Source organism: Chiloscyllium plagiosum, unplaced genomic scaffold, assembly GCF_037043375.1.
Source record: "Chiloscyllium plagiosum isolate Xiang-an unplaced genomic scaffold, Cpla_swu_hap1 HiC_scaffold_16, whole genome shotgun sequence".
NCBI classification, from domain to species: domain Eukaryota; kingdom Metazoa; phylum Chordata; class Chondrichthyes; order Orectolobiformes; family Hemiscylliidae; genus Chiloscyllium; species Chiloscyllium plagiosum.
Window position 1 is genome coordinate 28803517 of NW_028270154.1, and position 25801 is coordinate 28829317.

At 39.5% G+C, this 25801-nt stretch overlaps 1 protein-coding gene across 4 annotated transcripts in view; it reads right to left on the bottom strand.

The window, feature by feature from the left end:
- LOC122556555 (gamma-aminobutyric acid receptor subunit gamma-2-like) overlaps window positions 1-25801 on the bottom strand; it is a 130841-nt gene that overhangs the window by 95032 nt on the left and 10008 nt on the right. For all 4 annotated transcript variants that reach the window (XM_043703348.2, XM_043703347.2, XM_043703343.2 and 1 more), the window contains 2 exons: window positions 7335-7555; window positions 5325-5407 (listed from right to left, as the gene is read on the bottom strand). In XM_043703348.2, the coding sequence (XP_043559283.1) occupies window positions 5325-5407; window positions 7335-7555 (304 nt within the window). The remainder of the gene's footprint in view (window positions 1-5324; window positions 5408-7334; window positions 7556-25801) is intronic.

The window sequence follows — 25801 nt, forward strand, 5'->3', positions numbered from 1 at the left end:
ATTGATCATTCTTTGTATGAAAAAGTTCTGAATATCAGTTCTGAATATAGCTTTTACTAGTTAAACTTGCTCACTAGTCAGCTACTCACACAATTTAAGGTAAGACTGTGTACAGAATTTGACAATTTTCTTAATTACTAGGTACACTTCTAGGCTTTTCATGACAAAACTCCCACCCCAGAAAATATTATGTGTGCAATAGTATTATGTAGGCCATTGAAAAGGCTAAAAACAGACACTCACTGGAATACCTGAAGTAATTTCTATTTATAGAACTCATTTTATCATGTGGATTCTCATCTACATCTACTAGCTTTAATGTTCTGCAAATGTAATCTTCTGAGCACTGTAAATAAAAGCAAAACACTACAGATGCTGGAAAGTGGAAGTAAAAACAGAAATTATTGGAAAAAAATCAGCATATCTGGAATATCTGTGAAGAGAAAGACCAAGTTAATATTGGGCTGTCTGACATGGGTCACTGGAGCTGAGAAAGCAGGTGGTTGGACCCACAAAATAGGTTCGAGAGTGGGGTGCTGGAAAAGTACAGCAGGTCAGTCAGCATCTGAGGAGCAGGAAAATCAATGTTTTGGGCAGGAATGAGGCTTGTGAGCCGAGGGGGTGGGGAGATAAATGAGAGGAGGTAGGGCTGGAGGGAAGGTGGCTGAGAGTGAGGTGGCCAATCAGAGATCTAATAAAGGACTTATATCAGACTCAAAACATTAATTTTGTTTCTCTCTCGACAGCAAGATATGCTGAACTGTTACAGCACTATCTGTTTTAATTCCCCCGAGCACTCTCTGTAACTTCATGGCAAAGTGATTTCTCTTCCAATGATGGCACTGACAAAACTAAATATCCAACAGTTTTTTTTTAAAGAAATGAGTTCCCTCACTTGGCACACGTCCCAAATTTGACCTCTATCTTGAACCTCGGTTCATTTGGCTTTGTTGCTATTGCATGTTATCGACAAGGCCGGACCCCCTCAAAACATTTTGAGAAAGTAGCCCAGACCCTAACATTCCTAGTTGTTTTAAGCAGGTGTAAGGTGGATATTCCAGGAGAGATGCAGTGGTCAAACCACTTGGTTTTAAACAAAATAGAATTTATTTACACATGAACAAAAGAAAACCCAATTTAGAATAACATAACTATTTGAAAACCCAACCGACATGTTATCACAACTTAAGGAAGAGCTGTATTGATTTCCTGCAACATCCCATAAACATCCCCTCAGAAAAAAAACGTAAAATCAAATACAGGTTCTTTCAGGAGAGATGTCAGAGAGAGAGAGGATCAGCACGGAGCTATTTCTTTGAGTCTCCAACTAAAACTAATCCAAAACTAGACAAAACCCTGAACTGGGAGAATTGGCCACTCCCCTTTCATTGTACAAATGTTTAGAAAAAGCAACTTAAAAGCCTTTTAGGTAGATATTTCCAGAGATGTCAGAATCTCTGCCTTTACGACCCCTCTTGAAAAAAACTAAGGACAACATAAACATGTTAAAGGCATAACATCATCACATGCAGGATTGTATTATTTCACATAAATGTGTGTTAAACATCAATGTTAATCATGCAAAACTTCAGAATATCTACATATTTTATGAAAACAATCCTGTTCCACCCTTTGTTACCATTCACAAGTGGCAATAACCTCTCCCCATTGTTCCTTTCTCTGTTGAATATTAGGAATATGTCACAGTCAGGAATTATTGTGCAACCAGATTGCATTTATTCAGAACTATTACTTTAATTTGAAGTTGGATGTTGCTGACTAGGTCAGCAGTTCACACATTACTTTTCTTTTATTCATTTGTGGGAAGTGGGCAGTACTGGCTGGGACAGCATTTATTACCCATCTCTAGTTGGCCCTGAGAAGGTAGTGATCGGCCTTTGTTTTGAACTACTGCAGTCCATTTGGTAAAGATGCTCCCACAGAATAGAGATCAAACATTTAGGGCTGGATTTTACAAGGCCTGCCTGGCACATTTTTGACAGGAGGCAGCACTTAAAGTGCAGCTGATGCTCAGTCCATTATCTTCCTATGCACCAACAAGCTCACTGCCATAACACAGTAGATGGGTGGTTGCCAAAATTGGCATTCCACACAAAGTTCTGCCTTTGATTAATTAATAATGAGTAATGGCAATATAGGTCAAATGCAGAGCCATGTGAGAATTGAAAAAAAACCTGTCAGCGTTAATGTTCTCATAAACTTGACCTTGATCTAGTTGGTAATGTCCAAGGAATTCTGAAATACTGTCAAATGCTTGGTGAGTTGATTTTGCATCAACTGGCAGCACGCATTGTTGCCACAAAACATAAATAGCATAGCAACCGGTTGTTTAGGCTAATGAATCAGGTCGATTGCTATTTTCTGAATGGTGTCATGCTACTTAAATTCAACTAAGCAAGTGGAGTATATTCTGTCACACTCTGAATGTGTGCCCTGTAGGATGTGAAAACAATTGAGGAGGCAGTGAGGAAGCAAGCTTTAATGCTGCATTTGCAGCCCAGAACTGCTCCAATCCTTGCAGCAGACAATAGAGACAGTGACACACAACAAGTATGTAGGGTGGGTAGGAAGCAAAACTGTTTGTAAAGCAAAATTATATAGTATTACAATTGCAAAGTCAAATGAATTGCTATAACTTATTTAATGTCAGTTCCATAGTTTTACATATGTGGAGAAAGCTTGTTCTGACACTACAACAGGACCTATTTTAACTTGGTAAGGAAAAGGGCGTACAAGGGGCAAACAGTCACAACACTAACAATAGGCAACTTATGTTTTGGTAAGGTAAGAAACAGGAATTAAGTGGGCTCGGCAAGTGGATGATCAGAGGAGGAGACACTCTTTGGGCATATAAGGCTATTGTTATCATCCTGGCCTGCGAGGAAGATGTACTTTAAAAAGAAAGGCATGTTTGTTGACACCCGGAAGCATGTACAGTAACAGTAACCAAGTATCGAAAAACATTTGAATAAACTGATAAAAACCTGACAATATGTTTTTAAAAAAAAATAGGTGAATAAAGTTAAACAAAATAATTTTTTTAATTGTTAAGAACTGGCTTTCTGTTGCCCATGTGTAGGCTGAAAAAAAATTCAAGGGTGAGAACGTGCAGTCGGCATTCAGCATAGGATCGCTGGTGGCGGACATATTTTTTAACATAAAAAACTTACCTGGGCCGAATTATTGGTTACCATCAGCTGAGTGCTGAGAAGGCTTGTCATAGAAAGGCTAGTCAGCAAAGTTTTGGAAAGAATTCTGAGGGATAGGATTTATGACTATTTGGCAAAGCATAGTGTGATTGAAGGCAGTCAGCATGGCTTTGTGAGGGGCAGGTCAAGCCTTATAAATCTTATTGAGTTCTTTGAGGAGGTGACAAGACAGGTCGATGAAGGTCGAGAAGTAGATGTGGTGTATATGGACTTCAGCAAGGCATTTGATAGGGTTTCCCGTGGTAGGTTCATTCATAAAATCAGGAAGTATGGATACAGGGAGATTTGGCTATCTGGATTTAGAATTGGTTGGCTGACAGAAGGCAGAGAGTGGTTATAGATGGAAAGTATTCTGTCTGGAGGTCAGTGTCGAGTGTGGTCCCGCAGGGCTCTGTTTTTGGGCCTCTGCCCTGTGTAGTTTTTATAAATGACTTGGATGAGGAGGTTGAGGGGTGGGTAGTAAATTTGCAGATGGCACAAAGGTTGGAGGTACCGTTGATAGTATCGAGGGCTACTACAGGCTGCAGCGCGACATAGACAGAATGCAGAGCTGGGCTGAGAAATGGAAGATGGAGTTCGACCTGGATAAATGCGAAGTGATGCATTTTGGAAGGTCGAATGCTGAATATTGGATTAAAGACAGGATTCTTGGCAGTGTGGATGAACAGAGGAATCTGGGTGTGCAAGTACATAGATCCCTCAAAGTTGCCACCCAAGTGGATTGGGTTGTTAAGAAGGCATATGGTGTTTTGGCCTTCATTAACAGGGGGATTGAATTTCAGAGCTGCGAGGTTTTGCTGCAGGTCTACAAGTCCCTGGTGAGACTATACTTGGAGTATTGTGTCCAGTTCTGGTCGCCCTACTATAGGAAAGATACAGAGGCTTTGGAGAGGATGCAAAGAAGGTTTACCAGGATGCTGCCTGGACTGGAGGGCTTGCCTTATGAAGAAAGGTTGAATAATCTTGGCCTTTTCTCTCTGGAGAGAAGGAGGAAAAGAGGAGACCTGATCGAGGTATACAAGATAATGAGAGGAATAGATACAGTCAATAGCCAGAGACTTTTTCCCAGGGCAGGATTGACTGGTACGAGGTAACATAGTTTTAATATATTAGGAGAAAAGTATAGAGGAGACATCAGAGGTAGGTTCTTTTTGCAGAGAGTTGTGAATGCATGGAATGCATTGCCAGCAATGGTGGTGGAAGCAAATCATTGGGGACATTTAAGCAACTGCTAGACATGCACATGGATAGCAGTGAGTTGAGGGGTGTGTAGGTTAAGTTATTATATTTTACATTAGGATTAAACCTCGGCACAACATCGTGGGCCAAGGGGCCTGTTCTGTGCTGTACTTTTCTATGTTCTATGTTCTAAATGACATGCACATTCCTGAAAATTCATCAAGGTACATGCCATTAAGTTATCTTCCCATTCCTCTGTTGGAGACAACCTTCTGCCTGAAGACATACTTCCAAACATCAATAGACAAGAGCACGGAACAAACCTGGCCCCCTTCCCTTCATGACCCCCTACCCACTCCCATGCCCCTAATCCCTTCCCTGCTATGACTCCCAACCTCATGGTTCATGCCAGCTGCAGACAAAGGGAAAACTAGCAACATCTCTAGATAAGCATAGCTATCACAAATAAAGAACAACTAAGAGTTTCCATTGTGTTACGATGGAAATGTTTAACTATTGTTGCTGGCAAAAATCTCCTAGATTATAATTTTTTGTCATGCTATATACATTTACAATGTGTACTTTAGTAAAATAATTCGCCTGAAAATATTAAAAATATTCAATCCTCTCCCTAATAACATTGTGGGTCAATCCACAGCAAGTGGACTGCAGTGCTTCAAGAAGACAGGTCTCCACCACCTTCTCCAGGGCAGCAGGCAATAAATGCTGGCCAATCAGTGATTCCCATATCCCACAAATGAATAAAAATAAATAAATATGTACTAAAGTTTGTAAGTACATCTCTTCCAGTCTTCTTTGTGACAAAACAGTCTTTTAAACATTGTGAAATTCTCTATCAGATGACACTGCTGTTTTATATAGTGATTAAATTATAACTCATAAAGTTATACATACAACTCGAGAATACCAAAGGGCATGAGTGCTCATCCATTGGGAAGTTATGCAGTTGTAGCTGACATTCAGCTTCAATTGTCAACCTAAAAATAGTAAAAGCTCATGTTAAGTGTTGAAATAATTGAGGGGGCAGTCTCATTATGACAGAAACAGTAATTATAGAGAAATATATTCACCCATGTATGACATATATAAAATTATGTGTCAGGTGTGAATCAAAGACACAGGCATATGTATTTACACATGTAAGAAATGGAGACCAACAAAAATCATTTACTCAGCATACTTTATAAGACGCACAAAATATATTATACTTCATAATACAAGCTGTAGTGTTTTAAGCATGTAAAACTTATATGATGGAACATTTCAAATACTCATTAACGGTGAATATTGTTTAGATAAAAATAATACAATTGATGTCATAATACCATTAGCAGTGAATCACAGTAAGTGTTGTATTAGATTATCAAAGATAAATTTAGTTACCTTACTGATCTAATTTCTGAGAGTATTCCAGTGAAGAAAATCAGACTGTAAATATTCGCTTCAGCACTACCCAAATACCTTAATATGTTGCACATCAAGTGCATTTATAAATTCTTTAGAATTTAAATAAAATTGGTGTGCATTTAGAACTAACGGGGTAATAATCTCCCTAAATATCAATTTACAACAAGCAGCATACAATATTTCATTCATTATTATTTAAGAAATGCATTTTTGAAGTGATTGAATAATTCAGATCTATCTGATTTCAAACCAAAATATCGAACCAATGGCAAAATATTCATTGCTGTCTTTGGGAATTTGTAGCAGTCCTGGTTAGGCAGTGAGTGAACATCCTTACTGGCACCTAACTAATTAAAGTGCATTATAGCCCTGTCGCTCTCAGCATCATTCAATTGTGGTTTAATTATTGAATGATGTTTTTAATTAGCAAAGTTGTAGGAAAAAGCTATAATAGCCCAGAATTTGCAACCAAAATAACAGAAAGCTTAATTACACTCACTCTTAATCGCATAAATGATCCAATAGCTTATGGTCAGAAACAGATATTTTGTGAATTGCAAATCATCTCATTTCTGGACAAATTCTGATGTTTCACCATAAGCTTTGCAAAAAAAGACAACTTGTCCTTATGGTCCTCTTTACTTTTAGGAATATGCTGGCTTTGGAAAATTAAGCTGAAATTGAACATGACACAAAAAGTAAAAGCATATTTTGAGAACTGAAATAATGATGTGCTAATACTTAATGCCAAACAACCTCTCTGGTGTAGAAAGGAAGCAGTTTAAACTGTTGAGTTACAATCCTGCATACAATAAAGTCTCGCATAAGTCAAAAATTTCAAATTTGACTTCTTGTCTTACTTCACTTTCCTGCATCTTAATACCATTTTTCCCTTCTTTATTTATTTTTCTATATTTGGTTTGATTGGAATTAATCCAATTTCCTTTTAGTTCATTCCTCAGCTTCTTTCTTAATCCTTAAATCACATTAATTAAAAGGGATGGCACTGCTGGTCTTATTTATCACCAAGATCCCAGGAACTCTGTTGCTATTGCACTTCCAGCAACCTTTTTTTTTAACAAATTAAAACAAAAAAGGCAAAAAGTCTAACCGTTGATTCCTTACCCAGAAAAATCAGTGCCAACAATTTCAATAATGAGAAAGTGTAGTGGTATGGTTATGCATGTAAATAAGTTTTCGATGTACTTATAATGAACTTACATTACCAAATCAGCAGGGAGCTTCAGGAAATTCAGGACCAAAGTAATCAGATCTTGAAGGTTTGTTTATCAATTAATTTGATCATCATTAAGTGTTGCAAACTAGAACTATTCTCGTATCTCATGACAATAACATGATATTTACTGTCACTAAAATCAAGCGAATGAAAATAGTTGTGTACGATAACAATCTTAAAAGTGCCCTCAACTGACGTGAGGATTATGTTCATGCTTTTCTTATACTTAACCAAAATGTTAACAAGTTAGCTTAAATTACCTTAGCGTGTACAATATTCTTCCATCATTCCATATCCGAAGCATTCTATTTGGAGTCGTTATCCAATGGGCATCAGCCTTCTTGGAATTTCTAAAGAACGTGTCTGGTATCCAAATTTTGCCAACCATGTTGCTGTTGAGTCGGAGGACCTTCATCGTGCTATTAAATTTGAGACGTCTATCATACCATGTTTGGGCAAAAAATATGTCAATGGTATACTCCTGTTAAATGAAAATGAATCATCAATATTAATATACAGAGACAAAGTTTCAATAATGCATTTGATTATCCAAACGTTTAATTTTCTGAACAAAATACTCCCCATCCATGTCGTTCAGATAATTGCATACAAAACTTCTAGAATGTTATCTTTCACATGAAATTTTAATGTAAGCACTGTTAAATCATGGAGTAAACTCAACTGCCAAATAATTCAAAACAGAGGAGATAGCATAATGGGAATGTGACTAGACTAGTAACCCAGAACTCCTGATTCCTGAAGGAGGGCTCATGCCCGAAACGTTGATTCTCCTGCTCCTTGGATGCTGCCTGACCTGCTGCGCTTTTCCAGCAACACATTTTCAGCTCTGATCTCCAGCATCTGCCGTCCTCACTTTCTCCTAGTAACCCAGAACACCAGGCTAATGTTCAGGGAACATGGATCCAAATTCTATGGCATAACTTGAATTCAATTTCTAAAACAAAGACCTGAAATTAAAATGCTATTGATTGCTGTAAAAGCTGATCTAGCTCACTAATATTCTTTTACAGAAAACCTAAATCCTTACTTGGTCTGACCTCTATGTACTCCTAACCCATAGCATTGTGGTTGACTCTTAACTGGCACTGAGAAATTAGAGATGAGCAACAAATACTGATCTAGCCAGTACATGCAATGAATAATAATAAAGAAAAGTCATTGATCTGGAACAGTGATATGAATTATGTGCTGGGGCAGGTAGGTGGGGTAACGTGTTCTCCAGTGTAAATATTGGAGGTGAGTGCATCTCCCATGAGCTTTCATCCTGGGTTTTGGGCTGAGTGCCTTTTCATTACTACAACCCTCTTCAATCAGTTACCAGCAGCTCTACAGTACTGACCACACTGATAGGCTTAGTAATCACTGCCAGTGCTGCAGGTAGGACAAGGGGAAGATATGCTGCATTGGATCAGACCTTCAAGTAAGTTTACAATCTTGCCAAAGGCCAGACTCACAGGTCAAGTTTAAAGGGGTGGGAATTTCAGGAAAATGAATAGGCAGAGGGAAAATCATGGTGGTGGAGGATGGTGGATTGTGGGGGGGAAGAGCCCAAAATTGACATTCAGCAGTCAAAGAAGGCCTGCCCCTTCCGAATGAACATTTTATTGGCCTAAGCATACAGGGAAAAACAAGTCAAGGCGCATTTTGGGTGTTGCCCTTTCCTGGCATATTAAATCTGAATAGCACTAGGAAGAGGCCTTTAACTAGGTTTAATTGCCTAATTAAGGTGCCTTTACTGGACAGTGAATGAGTTGGTTTTATTTGAATAATAAATCTGTTGGTATAAGGCATAAAATGAGAATGACCTGGCTCTACAGGGACAACAAGTAGCAATCGCGAATGTACATGGTACTATTGTTTATACTGAGCTGCTATAACACTCGTGCCTTTTAAGTCGGATTCAAAGCAATGAGTATACTCAAGCTTTGTCTAGGTATTCATATTAAATCCAAATTCATTGACCAGCATCAGCATTACAGATGTTCCCTCAATTCTAAAATATTGAAAATTAATTATGCTGTGTGGGCAAAATTGACTGTATAGGTAACTGTGATATAATATATAAATACCATCTTTCAAATATGATATGGAGCACCTGCCTTCAACAATTTTAACAAAAACAAATCACACAAGAGTTACATCCCAGTTGTTAACAATTCCATCTATTTTTAACCATTCAGTGAGTGAACAAAGAAATTCCACATCCTGTCAATAGGGAAAGGTCTTCCTCCTGCTATTAACAGAAATCAAACTGGACAATAAACCTCTATAAGGTCACCCCTCGAACTCCTACGCTCCAATGAAAAATGTCCCAGCCTCTTATATTTCAAACATTCCATTCCAGACAACATCTTTGTAAATTTCTTCTGAACCAGCTTCAACTTAATATCCTCTCTATAACAGAGACATCTCTGGTAGCACTTCAGATGCTGAGAGGCAGGCACTGTCCCTCACACAATGGTGCTCACTGTGATTACCAACCCTTTTACTCGATAATAATTCTGTAGGTCTGTGACATAGCTTAGAGGAAAACTCTCTCCCCTTTTCACAGATAAGTTAATAGAAAGGAGAGCAGTTCCTTTTCCAACAGGCCATCACAAGAGGTCACATTATCTGACACAGCTAGCCTGTAAATAAATAGTTGAGAAAGAAGCTCATTGATCATCTGATCTCTGCAAGATTAAGTGCCACCATTTTTTCTGCTCCCTCCCACTCAAGGCCTGTACTCACTAACTCTGCTACTCCACAAATAAAAATTATGGATTACAACTTCCAGTATTTTATGCATCCTGTTAATTCATTGGCTCTCAACCACCTCATCCTCCCAACCCTATGAGCTTTGTATTCATGCACTGGGAACACCTCACTATGTCTCCTGCATTTCAAGAAACTGTTCTTTCATCTACTACCATCATATGCAAGCCCTTCCATTTATCTCACTATAGGGAAACCTGGCCCTCCCCCACCTTGGACTGATATCTTACCAGCACCTTGACTGACCTACCGGTGATTCCTGGACCATGTTCACCTGACCTGTAGGACTGACTGTGGCCCAACTCATAAAGTGCAAAGATGCAGATTCCCAGTTTCTGCCAGGTTGTAGTGCCTGACTGACTGTGGGCAACCCTCTAGTGGAATTGAATAAACCCCTTAACTGACTGTTGCAGTATCCTCGATGGGAGGTTGTCCCTCCTTCACACCAACAAGGACTGCTCCCCTTTGACTTTTACACAGTGCCATTTGCTTCAAGTTTACATTTACCCATACAATGCTGGCACATGCTGCTGGTCTGATTTAATGGTGCCATACAGCAAAGTGTCCACATGTCCTTCCCTGGTCTAATTGATCAAATGACTAGTCAGTGCTCGCCACCATCAAAAAACTGACTTCCGGTATTGGAAGCCAGGGAGGGTGGCAACTTGTAACTGAATACCAAAGACCTTCTGTATTTAAAAGACAATGCTAGCCACATCGAGGCTGGTAGCTTGTAGATCAGTTCTGAAGTCAGTGAGAGTGCTATAACAATGCAATGTGAAGTAAACAGAGGCTGGTAGCCTCCAGGTGAGCAGTAAAGTGAGTGGACATTAAGAAAGCAAGCTAAGAGCCATAAAATGTATCCGATGCAAATACAGGAGACATCTTTGCCCTGCGAGCAAAATGACATGGCAGAAGCATTCACGTTCTAAGTGTTCCTAATCTCCAAAGTGTTAAAGCGCTGAAGTGCCTCCTGAGATGCTCTGAGAGCAGGCATGATGATGTAGCAAAGCTGGTAGTTTGCTCATGCCAACATGCAATGGATGAAGTGTTGAGGAGGATGATGACCATGGATTAGGCAGGAATGTTGTGGAGAAACAGCTGGAGCAAACATATTACAGCTTGCAGCCACCAGATTCCCACACTGATTTATATGCCAGGCTTTTGCACTGTCTAGTTTTTTCCGCGAAGAAGAGGATAACAGGAGGTGACATATAAAAAAGGCTAGTTGGGCTTTAATAAGGTGCAAATGCATAAGCTTAAGGTAGTTACTGCTCAGTGGGCAGGTTCTGAAATAGCCATTTATGATTTGCAGTAAAAAAAGAAAATTTTTCACAATGCTGAGAATCAAATTTTTCACTCACATCGTACTTTCCCACCCTTAGTTTTCTCGGTCACACCAGACACAACAAAATTCTCCAAACAATAATATTAAATAAAAAAACAAAATTCTAGAATAGTATAATTTTAAGTTAACGTAATGTGTATTACCATTTTTAAGGAGTGCTGGTTTCCCAGTTATTGCATACACGTGATATGTTCTAGCTGGGTGTGATACATGTGTCAAAAGCACGTCTTCATTTCTGTCATTAAATCTGTTAGGTTGAGGCACCAAAAGGAAGAAATAGTTGGCCTAATTTACTGAACTAAAATGAAACAGGAAGATTTCTTAACAGGCAATGGAGGATTTTTCATAATATATTTTTCTTATGTTCTTTGTTTTGATTCATGGAGAAATTCTTGGTTCATTCTGAAAGAATTGGCTGGGAATTTGATCTGAATTAACTCATTTTGGCACAAGATATCTTCAAGAGATCGATGATGTTCTGAGGAGAGAGCTGGATGTTGTTCATAAGTATGATGAGAATTATTTAATATGTCTCACATTGTGAAGTAAGTGAAGTTCCGATCAGCATTAATGATCTTCACAGATGGCGAAAGCACAGAACATGGAGTGATTGCGAGTTATTTCAATAATGAAGGTGATATTTATTCTCTGCAATGATGTTTTATGTATATACAGACTGAGATTGTTAATTCCTTAAAATGAAATTTGCTGTAAAAATCCTTATAAATCTGTGAAGATATCCTGTCTGTGCATTTAGTTAAAAATTCATTTAAAATATTACATAAAATCTGTTCAAAGGATTTTTTTTTTAAATTCCTTCAAGTTGCTAGCAAGCCCAGTTTTTGTTGCCCATTCCTAATTACTCTTGAGCTGAGTTGTTTGCTGAAGCCATTTTCAAGGCAGTTAGGAGTCTGTGGGTCCAGTCACATGTTTGCCAGACTAGGCAAGGATAGCAGATTTTCATTCCTAAAACGATGATAGTGAAACAAATGGGTTTTTCACAACAATCAATAATAGTCCCATGGCATCATAACTGAAAGTACCTTTCAGTTCCAGAATTCATAATTGAGTCAGAGTCATAGAAGTCTACAGCACAGAGGTGACCCTTTGGCCCATCAGATCTGCACCAGTCAGAAGAAACACCAATACTCATCCCATTTTCTAGGACTTGGTCCATAGCCTTGAATGGAGAAAGTGAGGACACTGGAGAGTCAGAATTGAAAGTGTGGCATTGGAAAAGCACAGCAAGTCAGGCAGCATCCAAGTAGCAAGAGAGTTGACATTTCAGGCATAAGTCCTTAATCAGAAAATTGCTTTGACATCATAAGTGCACATTTTAATATTTCTCATACTTCATAAGGGTTTCTGCCTCTACCACCCTTAGGTGCAGCATGTTCAAGACTCCCACCATGCTGTGGGCGAAACAAGATTTTCCTCACATCCCCTCTAAATGTTCCACCACTCACCTTAAAAAGTATACCCCTTGGTCACTCCAACAAGAAAAGTTTCTCCCCGTCTACTTTATCAATGACGCTTATAATTTTACTATTTCAATTTCATTTCCCCCAGACTCCTCTGCTTCAAGGAAAACAACCTAGTCTATCCAATCTCTCTTCCTAATTAAGACTCTCTAAAAACTAAGAAACGTCTGAACAGATTCGGTGTAGCATTTACCTTACATGATTTTTTAAAAGAATGCCCGTGCAGGATATCTTCACAGGTTTGGTGACTTTTCCAAAGAATTTCATTTTCAGAAATTAACGATCTCATTCTATATATAAATACAAATTGCAGTGGGATTCTGATTGTCAATTTCTGATTGGTCATCAGTTAAACCAAATTAACATCATAAACTCCTTAATAGTTCTCACTAGCATCCTTCTTATCCAATGATTTTTTAATCCTGGCTCCACAACATCATTTTAGCATAAGGAGGTAGGCCTCAAGAGCTACCTGAGTCACCATCATGATTATACCTATTCCAATGATTCTATTAAGCACATATCCTATCCAAATAAGAAAAATAGCTGCTACATCACAGCTAGGAACACAAAGGTGATTATATAATGGTATGACTGTTCTCAACTGCAGTTAAAATCCAAGTAGAATTTTGAAAAGCCTGCTTAAAAAGTGATGCCTCAAGGACAGAGATTATTGAGTGCATTTGGATCTTCAGTGAAATGAGTCAATGTGTAGAACACAGATTGCAACTACAGTTGTTGAGTGGTCTCCAAATTCAGCCATTTCAGTAACAGCAAACAAATAAAACAGGACACCAAGTGCATCCTTACATGAAGAGGTAAAATCTCAGAGGAGTAATGCCATAGATACTGTTGTACACTTAGTGACAAATTACAAATTGCTTTTGCATTCTCTTTTGTTATGGATGAGATCAAACACCCTCAAAATATATCAATGAGATAGCTTAAACCCTAACTTTTAATTTTATTTGAAGGCAAGTGTAAGGCACTGTGTTCCAGATTTGATTTGACTGGTTCATGGCTGGGCTTTAAGCAAAACACACTTTATTCTTACAACACTAAGATACAAACAAAAAGAATTGGCATAACTTTAACTCTGCTGAAGTTTTTAATAAAGTAATATGTTGTTTAACTACTAATCATCAACTGTTCCAATACAGCAGCATACTATAAACACACCTTTGACAAAGCCAAATTCAGCTGAACAGATTTTCATCACTTGCTATCTCTACCGCAGACCAGGAGAAAGAAAAATTGAAAGAAACAATCTAGTAGCGGAGAGGCTAGAGCAGAGAAAGAACAGTATCTGTCAGCTTCAACAGCCATCTCCATATCCCAACAGGAAGCAAAATGAAAACTCTGGGTCTGTATGATGCTGACTCCACTCACTCATGTTTCTTTTGTCTAATTTTAAAAAAGACAAACACTCAGGGAGCTCAAAGCTGTTTACCCACTGTTTTTGAAGTAGACGTTCCTATACCACTGTGGCAATACTTCTCTGCAAAAGACACACAACAAAACAAATCTTTCTTAAAGGCACAATGCTGTCACACATGGCTGAAGGTACTGCCTTGCACAAACGGAATAAATGTTATATGCACAGCAACATCCTGGAAGCTATCCAGTGCTAAAAGGGCATTTCCTGCGTCCAGCCATAAAATTCACATGTGACTACATTGACACCACAGCAACAGGAGAGGTGGCCAGGTACCTAAACACAGACATAAAGGCCACATGAATCAGCAAATTAAACTTACCATGCACAGCAGAAACCATAACCACCAAAAGACAACATGTAAGATTAGAGTAAGTAGACTGCTACAGAGTCTTCTGCCTTCATCAGCAGGTCTCAGAGATGTTGTGTTATTGCTGCTTAGGATCCAATTCTCACCTTCCATGAAGTAGTTCTTGTATGAATGGCATACAAAAAGGAGAAGCTTTCCAGACAAAACCTCAAAAAGATGTGAAATCTTCAAAATATACGTCAAAATGTTTAATTGTTTGGGTGACATGGTGGCTCAGTGGTTAGCATGCTGCCTCACAGTGCCAGGGACCTGGGTTCGATTCCAGTCTCAGGCGACTGTCTGCGTGAAGCTTTCACATTCTCTCCAGGTCTGCGTGGGTTTCCTCTAGGTGCTCTGGTTTCTTCCCAAAATCCAAAAATGTGCATTCAGGTGAATTGGTCATGCTAAATTGCCCATAGTGTTAGGTGCATTAATCAGGGGTCAATTTAGAGTAGGGAAATGGGTCTGGGAGGATTACTCTTTGGAGGTTCGGTGTGGACTTGTTGTGCTGAAGGGCCTGTTTCCATACTGTAAGGAATTGAATCTAATCTAACCTTTTAATGCTTAGAAAGTCCAAAATTGTCACAGGGTTCAAGATTCTAATCAAATCAATGGGGATTTGTAGAAGTCATTCCAAGGGTTGAATAAAGTAGCACAGAGTAGAAAAAAACTGATTATGCCTGGACTAATCAGGTGATGCGATAGGTATCTGTAGTTGTGAGCTCCATCATAACCCACTCACAGCTTCACAGATTATCTCATCACTTTATGCTTCCATTTATCATATTCCACAGTTGTCCATGACACATTATCTATTTATATCATAAAACATCTTGTCAACCTCTTAATATTACATTATCAGAACAAATCTTCCCATAACATTAGTTCTGAACTACTGGATTAGCCCTATGTTTGCAGTTCCATGTTCTACTTTATCTCCAAATAATTAATAATGCAACCTTCTTTCCAAGTAATCAACTACAAATTAGATCTAGTAAACTGTGATAAAGATAATAATCAGAGTCTTTCAGCAAGTACTTTGTGCATTAATTAGAATGAAATATAGCTTTCATATCAAAACATTCCAAAACATTCCATAATGAATAGCCTTTCTGAACTAGCAACTGTGGATATGCTGATGAATGAAGAAAACTTGAACCAGTAACTTCCAACAAATAGCTTTTAATTAAAATTTTCAATTATATTTTGAGTAAACTGTTTGCCCAACCAGGTCAATAAACTCTTCTCCAAACAGGTACCCTTAACAAGCTGAAGGTTAGATTTCCAGCCTATTATTCCACACAGCAATTAAATAAGCCATTAAAAAAAATCTGCATTTAATGTTATCAACATTCTTAATATTTGTTACTTCAGATACCCAGACCTGATAAAGGGTATGTTACTTTACAGAACATTATTTTGCACTTCTTTGACAAAATGGTGCATTTATTATAAAATGTAAAACAAACTACATATTCATTTGTTATAAACCAATAAGCATCGGGCTTGGTCTTGAAATCTTGTAACAAGTGAAATGAACTTGCATTGCCCATACTAGGTGATGTTGCTTGCTGATGTTAATACTACTGATTTGCTTATGCTTATTGAAGGGAAAATGGAGGGATCCAAGGTATCCAGGGGACCACTTAAAGGTAAAAGCAATTTTTAAGGAGGAGGCTACATTTTGGTTGCAGACACAAAAAGAATTTAGTTCAGAAATCACCGAAAGAGGAAGCAAGTTGGCACCCAGATTTTCCTCAATTGAACATCAAAGAAATTCTCATTTTACGAGAGAGCAGGAAGATCTCCATGTAGCTTCTTCACAGAGAGAAAGAATTGCTGTGTATGCAAATATTAGGAGTATTGTAGCAAGGACCAAACTGCAATGCTGTCAAGAAATATATAGATCTAACTGGGGTTATTAAAGTGACAAGCTGCTCTCATTCACACATAGAGTATCTACAATATGGAAACAAGCCAATTGGCCCATCAAGTCTACATTGACCCTTTGAAGAGCATCCCACCCTGACCTAACCATCCCCATCCCACCCCAACTTTGACTACCCATCCACCCCCACCCTATCCCAGTGACCCTTTATTTCCCATGGATAATCCACCTAGCCTGCACATCCTTGTGCACTATGGGCAATTTAGCATGGCCAATTCATCTAACCTGAACATCTTTGGATTGTGGGAGGAAACCAGAACACCCACAGGAATCCCACGCAGACACAGGGAGGATGTATAACTCTACACAGACTAGCAGCTGAGGGTGGAATCGAAGCCAGTTCACTGGCACTGTGAGATAGCATGCCTGCTCAGAACATAACTATAACATTATAAGATGGTATTTAATGAAAACAATGGGGGTCACACTCATCAGTTGGTGACCCTGTGCGTGCTCTGCAGTGCCTCTTAAGGAATACCTGCTGAATGAAGTATTACTCAAGAAATCAACTAGACAGTGGTCAACCTTCCATGGGCTTCAACATCCTGGGTCAGATATCCCAACAATTGAGCGTTGCTAAACAACCAGAGGCCTGATGTTCTACAGAATGGCAGCAAAGCTGGACAGCACTGTCAACAGCCAAAACAACACACATCAAGCCCTGGTATCGTTGCTGGATTACAGATCATATTACTGATGACAGAAGGGGAATTGTAAGTTGCTGGCTGGTAGAGGACTGAGGTGCATGCATAAGTTGCTTAATAGCAATGGTAGGTGGGTGATTCTCTGTTGGCTTTCTATTCACCAAACTGTTACAACTCTACCACAGCTGGTCGTAAGTAACTCCGCATCATTTGCTTGCATAGTACCCACCAGGTGTAGGGGGAAAGGTGGCAGGGAACCCACCTGCCACTCTCCACTATCAAACCCACCATGGTGATGATATTAAATATTGCTTATTAATTATACATGGTAGAGACAAAGGGTATCCTCCTTCACTACCTCTTCTCCAATCACTGCAGTATTTCAAAGTCAGTTCCCTCTCCATGTTCAAATTTCAGAACTCTTACTTTCAAACAACTCAAAGTTCACATCCAGATGACCAGCTGTTCTGTCTAGCCAGCCACATTCTCCAAACAACTGAAGATTCTCACGAACACTTTCCCTTCCTTTTTGCCGGAAGAGATTGTACAGAACACAAGTGTGGAAACCAGAGAGAGAACAACCTGCCAAGAAGCTATCACTGCCCCTTGAAGACGGTACACTGGACAGGAGATGCCACATGTGCTATTTTTTATAATCTCAATTCTTACAACTTCCCTCACTCAACACACATTTTATGACAAGATACAGATGTTTTCAATACACATTCATTGCTTCTTTCTTTTCTCTCATGTTACATGTTAACCCTTCTACCTCTCTTTCATCTCAGCTACTGAAAATATCAATACCCCTCAGCTCGAGCAGAAGAAGAAGCCCAGCATTCCAATGAATGCATGGTCATTTGTTCTGACTTTCAGATTGCAGCTCAAATTTTGGCACGATTGGGATTTCACAGAGCAAGATTAAATGTGATATTGGTATTTGGTGATTTTCTAGTGTGCAGGAGCACAACCAGAAGCAGGACCTCATAAGCCAGATTGCCAGGACTGATGTTATATACAATGCTTTTGTAGCAAACACTGATGCTGGCTCAGAGGGTTGTACTGTTGCAAAAGCCTGATGGATATTGCCAAGACCAAGTGAGGAAGGGAGAATCAACTCTCCTCTTATTAAAGTTGGCTGTAACAAAGGTTTTCAATTATTTTTAGCACACAGCAAATCACACTTCAATTAAAATGTAGGTCGAGTCAAAATTAATGAGCCAATTACAAGGTTTCCTTCAACATGAACACAAGGAATTTTACTATTTACTAACCCCAAGAAAAATAACAAAACATGGTATCTAACACATAGAGGCACAATGTTTAAAAGGGTCAGAATAATAGGAAGTTTAAAAATATACAGTTTAAAGAGTTCTTAGAGTCCTTGAGGTTTTACAGTTGAGCCAGAGACTATCCCTATTTAATTGATATCTCATATCCACAGCATAAGCAAAATTTGCAGAATCCTTGTGTTCTCAGTGAATAAATGATCCTCCAGTTTGCTTTATCATTAATGCCTTTCAATACGGGAAGGAAACAGAAGAGAATAAGTCTTCCAGCCCTTACAGTAACAAAACCTTTTGTTCTTTCTCTGTTTGCTTCTTGGCCAAACAACCACTGAAACATTTTGCTTGTGTATTCCCAAGCCTGTTTTCAAAAGCTTTCCAAGCTGAACAGTTTCAGGCAACCTTCAATGTCCAGATTTTGCAATTTATCATGAAAGTGTAAATTATGCCATGAAAAGTGAGTTTTTAATGCCTGACTCAACTGGGCATTTTGACATCTTTTAATGTCATTTCAGTTTGGATGATTTGCTGGAAAAGCAACACATTTTTCAGTTCTGATCCTCCTGTTCCTTGGATGCTGCCTGACCTGCTGCGCTTTTCCAGCAACACATTTTCAGCTTTATTTCATACGAGTTTTCTAATATTGCCTTAGTTTGCGGTCAGTTGATTACTGTGGCCATTTGAAGTCCATGTTTCTTCCCTTTTAAGACTATTTTAGCCAATGAGGTTTTCAGGTACTTATATCAAATGATAGATTTTGAAAATTGACAGACCATATTTTTGCAATGATCATAACAGGCATGTGTCAGAAAAATGCCCTGTGCATTCAGAAGCCTGTGAGAAAGCTTGTTCATAATGTTGAGGAGCAAGGAGAAGCCAAAATTACTATTTTGCAGTTTTTGAAGATTTAGTGCACAGAGACTACTCTACCATGGACCAAGCAGTCAGATCCATCAATCCATTGGTGATAAAGCCACATATTAGCTTTGATGACTTCTATGGCTTCGTTTAACTTCTTTCAACAGTGACTGCCATTAAGGGAGCACTCTGTTGAAAGGGACTTTCAGGACATCACTTTATTTCCACATGTATTTGCAAAACTTTGCTGTGAATGATGGCATACCTGCTCAGCTAGCAGACATACCATCACTGCTAGTCAGTATCACACAACTAGTGAACACAAACTGTTGCAGCCCACACAAAGGTTGTTCAGCCTGAAGCCAAGCTCCATAAATCTAGAGATATTTGAGATCATCTTCCAAGGACAGTTGAAGTGTCCTCAAAGGAAGTTCTGAGGCCTTCCATCACCCAAAGTGTAGCCATGAGGAAGATATTTTTATAGGAGCACAGGGATAGGAAAATTAGCATACCTGACAGCTATGAAGGGGTTGAACATAGGTGATTAATCTTTTTTTGGTCAATATTCACATTCTTTGACAATATTTATTTGTTAAAGTTAGTAATTGTCCTTCCAGTGAAATGGAGGATAGGCTCATAATGTTAGACTAAAGGAATGTAATTGAATTACGGTTATAAGGAAATTGTATGACTATTGTCGAATACAAGACCTAATTAAGGTAAAGAGCTTCTCAATGCACAGGTCTCTGATTCCTCTGGGAGGTAGGAGCGGTATTAGTTGTTATATTATCCATTCACCATCCTCCATCGTTTTTCTTCTCTTCATTCAGTACTCATTGTTGTCTAGCTAATGGTAAAAGCTGCTTCATCAGGATATCAAAGTTTTTCAGATGCAACAGATGAAGACAATTATATACTCAGGCATATGCTGCAAAGCTCCTCAAGGACAAACTAGTTATCACACATGCTGCTTGAGTATTTCTTGATAAATGTTCCTTTAAATAGCACAGCCCTCATTCTGGGTTATGTTTTGTAGCTTTGTATGAAATGTTGGATATTACCCTTGCCTCCTAATTGTCAGCCTACAACTTGGTAGGTTGTTGGAATAAAGGTAGAACAGAGAATTGGCAAAAGATGAAGGAGTCATGACCAGTTTTGGGTGAGCAAAAACGAACCTGCCCAATGGCTGTTTATTGACAACGTCAGCTATACCTTTAAGGACTTGTACTCCTTTGAGGCTTTGCCAGGCCAGTGCAAAGATCTGTAAGAGCTTTATAGTTCCTTTACATAGTGACGGCAAAGGGTTTGCTTGACATTAAGCACTATGTTGCTCTGTATATGATGAACATATCGCAAATGAATCATTGAACATTGGAAAATTTAGAGTGGGTCCTTCGAGAGCATCTTTTATATCAAGTATTCTTAATTTTAAACATTGCTATGAGTGCAACATTGTTTTTAAATACTGAAAGTGTACCTCTGGTCAGAAATGTGCAAATGTTTCTTCCCTTTCCTCTTGGAACTTAGAAATATTAGTATCTGGAAAATGGATACTGCAAGACCAGATTTCAGGGTAGAAGTATACAAGTATACCAGTAGACTTGTCCAAGTGTGATGTACAGAATGATAAAAACAATGACTGCAGATGCTGGAAACCAGATTCTGGAGTAGAGTGGTGCTGGAAAAGCACAGCAGTTCTGGCAGCATCCGAGGAGCAGCAAAATCAATGTTTCGGGCAAAAGTCCTTCATCAGGAATACAGGCAGAGTGCCTGAAGGGTGGAGAGATAAATGAGAGAGTGGGGGTGGGGAGAAAGAAGCATAGAGTACAATAGGTGAGTGGGGGTGGGGATGAAGATGATAGGTCAGGGAGGAGGATGGGGGAAGGTAGCAAAGAGTACAATGGGTGGATGGGGGTGGGATGAAGGTGATAGGTCGGAGAGGAGGGTGGAATACATAGGTGGAAAAAAAGATAGGCCGGTAGGACAGGTCATGGGGAACGGTGCTGAGCTGGAAGTTGGAACTGAGGTGAGGTGGGGGAAGGGGAAACGAGGAAATTGGTGAAGTCCACATTGATGCCCTGGGGTTGAAGTGTTCCGAAGTGGAAGATGAGGCGTTCTTCCTCCAGGCGTCGGGTGGTGAGGGAGTGGCGGTGAAGGAGGCCCAGGACCTTCATGTCCTCGGCAGAGTAGGAGGGAGAGTTGAAATGTTGGGCCACAGGGCAGTGTGGTTGATTGGTGAGGGTGTCCCAGAGATGTTCCCTAAAGCGCTCTGCTAGGAGGCGTACAATCTTCCCAATGTAGAGGAGACCGCATCGGGAGCAACGGATACAATAAATGATATTGGTGGATGTGCAGGTAAAACTTTGATGGATGTGGAAGGCTCCTTTAGGGCCTTGGATGGAGGTGAGGGAGGAGGTGTGGGCGCAGGTTTTGCAATTCCTGTGGTGGCAGGGGAAGGTGCCGGGAAAGCAAAGATAAGAATCTAAAATGTGATATTTGATCAGTCCCTAAGTGCATGGGAAATATGAAAGTTCACCTTGAGTAATTGGCCAATTCTAGAATTTTGATTTACCTGTGCAACATTGTTTATTTTGTGTACTTGGATCAAAAGGGCAAAATACCCAACAAGCTTACAGGTCAAATGTGGATTGCAATATTATGTTTGAATCAAAGAATATCCCAATATTGTAAAAACTGATCCATACTTTTGCAAGAAACTCAAGAACTCGATTAAAATAGGCATTCAGTTGCAGATATAAAGCCACAGCATATTATCACACTGGAATGTAAAATTTACACATACAACATCAGTACATTCTGCCTTGCATCAGTGACAAAAGAACTATTGATATTGTCTCTTTGAAAAAATATCAAACAGTCTGTGCCCAATAAACAAGACATGGACAACTTTCAGCCTAGGGTTGATAAATGCCAAGTACATTTATACTCCACAAATGTCAGGCATTGATCATCTCCCCTTCACATTCATTACCATTAATGTTAATATAGAACATAGAAAAGTACAGCACAGAACAGGCCCATTGGCCCACGATGTTGTGCCGAGATTTAATCCTAATGTAAAATATAGTAACTTAAACTACGCACCCCTCAACTCACTGCTATCCATGTGCATGTCCAGCAGTCGCATAAATGTCCCCAATGACTTTGCTTCCACCACCGCAGTTGGCAATGCATTCCATGCATTCACAACTCTCTGCATAAAGAACCTACCTCTGACGTCTCCTTTATACCTTCCTCATAATATCTTCAAACTGACTTCTCATACCAGTCAATCCTGTCCTGAGGAAATATCTCTGGCTATTGACTCTATCTATTCCTCTCATTATTTTGTACACCTCAATCAGGTCTCCTCTCTTCCTCCATCTCTCCAGAGACAAAAGTCCAAGCTTATTCAACCTTTCTTCATAAGGCAAGCCCTCCAGTCCAGGCAGCATCCTGGTAAACCTTCCTTGCATCCTGTCCAAAGCCTCCATATCTTTCCTATAGTAGGGCGACCAGAAATGAACACAATATTCCAAGTGTGGTCTCACCAGGGTCTGGTAGAGCTGCAGCAAAACCTCATGGCTCTTAAACTCGATTCCCCTGTTAATGAAAGCCAAAACACGATATGCTTTCTTAACAACCCAATCCACTTGGGTGGCAACTTTGAGGGATCTATGTACTTGCACACCAAGATCCCTCTGTTCCTCCACACTGCCAAGAATCCTGTCTTTAATCCTATATTCAGCATTCGGGTTCAACCTTCCAAAATACATCACTTTGCATTTATCCAGGTTGAACTCTATCTGCCATTTCTCAGCCCAGCTCCTGTTTATGTCGCGCTGCAACCTACAGTAGCCCTCTACACGATCGACAACACCTCCAACCTTTGTGTCATCTGAAATTTACTAATTCACCCCTCAACCTCGTCATCCAAGTCATTTATAAAAACTACACAGAGCAGAGGCCCAAGGACAGAGCCCTGCGGGACCCCACTCAACACTGACTTTCAGACAGAATACTTTCCATCTACAACCACTACCAGCCTTCTGTCAGCCAGCCAGTTCTGAATTCACGCAGCCAAATCTCCCTTTATCCCATACTTCCTGACTTTATGAATGAGCCTACCATGGGGAGCCCTATCAAATGCCTTGCTGAAGTCCATATACACCACATCCACTGCTCAACCGTCGCCGACCTGTCTTGACACCTCCTCAAAGAACTCAATAAGATTTGTGAGGCTTGACCTGCCCCTCACAAAGCCATGCTGACTGCCTTTAATCACACTATGCATTGCCAAATAGTCATAAATCCTATCCCTCAGAATTCTTTCCAAAACTTTGCTGACCACAGATGTAAGACTGACTGGTCTGTAATTGCCAGGGATTTCCCTATTACCCTTCTTGAAAACAGGAACAACATTCACCTCCTTCAATCTTCCATTACGACTCCTGTAGAGAGTGAGGAGGCAAATATCCTCGCCAGCAGCTTAGCAACCTCCTTTCTCACTTCCCCAGAGCAGCCTAGGATAAATCTGATCTGGCCCTGGGGACTTATCAATCTTCATGTTTTCCAAAATTTCTAGCACATCAACTTCATCAATCTTGATCTGGTCAAGACTGTATCCCAGCTCCTCTAAGTTTTCATTTACAACAAGTTCCCTTTCCTTGGTGAAAACCGAAGCAAAAAACTCTTTTAGGGCTTCCCCTATCTGCGAATATGATTGGGCTCACCACTGACCAGAGCTACTGGTCCACTGCAACTAAAACAATAGGTCAGATTTTGAATATTTTGCAGTAAATAATATACCTCCTGATTATTAATTATATATTACTTGTGTTTGATTGTATTTTGGTGGTAGGCATTAACTAGGGATTCACTTGGACCTCATTAAAATTGAAATTGAAATTGTTGAGTGAAGACAGATAATGTAAACCTTTAAATAAGTCTTACAAAAGTGTGTTAACATTTTTCTACTTAGTTAAAACTAGCTATTTTCTTTGCCCACTAATCTTCTGCATAGGATGGCACAGTGGCTCAGTGTTTAGCACGGCTGTCTTACAACACCAGAATCCCAGGTTCGATTCCAGTCTCAGGCAACTGTCTGTGTGGAGTTTGCACATTCTCCCTGTGTCTGTATGGGTTTCTTCTGGGTGCTCTGGCTTCCTCCCACAGTCCCATGATGGGCAGGTTAGGTGATTTGGCCATGCTAAATTATCCATATTGTTAGGTGCATTAGTAAGAGGGAAATTGGTCTGGGTGGGTTACTCTTCGGAGGGTCGGTGTGGACTGGTTGGGCTGAAGGGCCTGTTTCCACACTGTAGGAAATCTAATCTATTCCATTCTAAATTAAATCCCCAAAACCATTTCACCATCTTTAATACCTAAGTCAGAGCTAAAATAGAATACCCCTCACTTTCTGGATAAGAGCAGCTCCAACAGTCAAGAAGCTAGACATCATCCATGACAGCCCCCTTGATTAAAAAAATCTATCTACCATTTGAAGATTCAGTTGGACAGAGGCTGTGGTGCATGTCATCTAAAAGTTGCACTACAATAACTCACTAAGGCTCCTTCAACAGCACGATCCCAAAACTCTGCTATCTAGGCACATCAAAACACCATCACTTGCAATTCCCCCTTCAAGTCGAACGTTATCTTGATTTGAAACTACATCACCATTCCTTTATTGCCTCTGGGTCAAAGTCCTGGAATTTTCTACCCAACAATAATGTGGCTGCATCTATAGTCTTGAATGATTCAAGATGATGGCTTCCCATCTCAAAAGCTTTTAAGAATGTACAATATTGTCCTTGCTAATGATACCTACATTCCAATATCAAAATGAAAACAGGAATATAATATAGGAAATTATGAGGCAATACTTAGGAATAACTTAAAACAAAATATCATATACATGGACATAATCTACAAAATGTTTTGATCCAAAGAGATCTAAGTGTTCCACATGAATCACAAAGTGTTAGTTTACAGATACAGCAAGTAATTAGGAAGGCAAACAGAATGTAAAATTTATTGCAAGGTAAATTTTTCTCGAAATATACAGGGTGTTTGTGAGACTGCACCTAGAGTATTGAAAACAGTTTTGAATATATTTGTGTAGGAGGCAGTTCTGAGATGGTACATCAGGTTGATTCCTGGGATGAGGAAGACCTCTCGGAAAGATTTCAGTGTAGACCCAATTTGCTTATTTAAGTTGAAAAGAATGGGAGGGAATCTTATTGAAACATAAGGAATTCTGATAGTGGGGCTTCACAATGTAAATGCTGAGAGGCTGTACCTCCTCTTGGGAGAATATAAAACTAGTGGGTACGTTTCAAAATAAGTGGTCTCCCATTTAACCTAGAGGAATTTCTTTTCTTGGACTGTGGAATTTTCTAACCCAGAGGGCAATGGAGAAGCACAGAATATATTCAAAGCTGAGTTAGACAGATATTTGATCTAACAGAAAACTCAAGAGTTATGGGGCATGCAGTATAGTGGAGTTGAGATCAAAATCAAATTAGCTTGTTTTACTGAATGAGAAGTCAGGTTGAACAACTGACAAGCCTGCTCTTATGTTCTTACAATTCAAATTGTTAA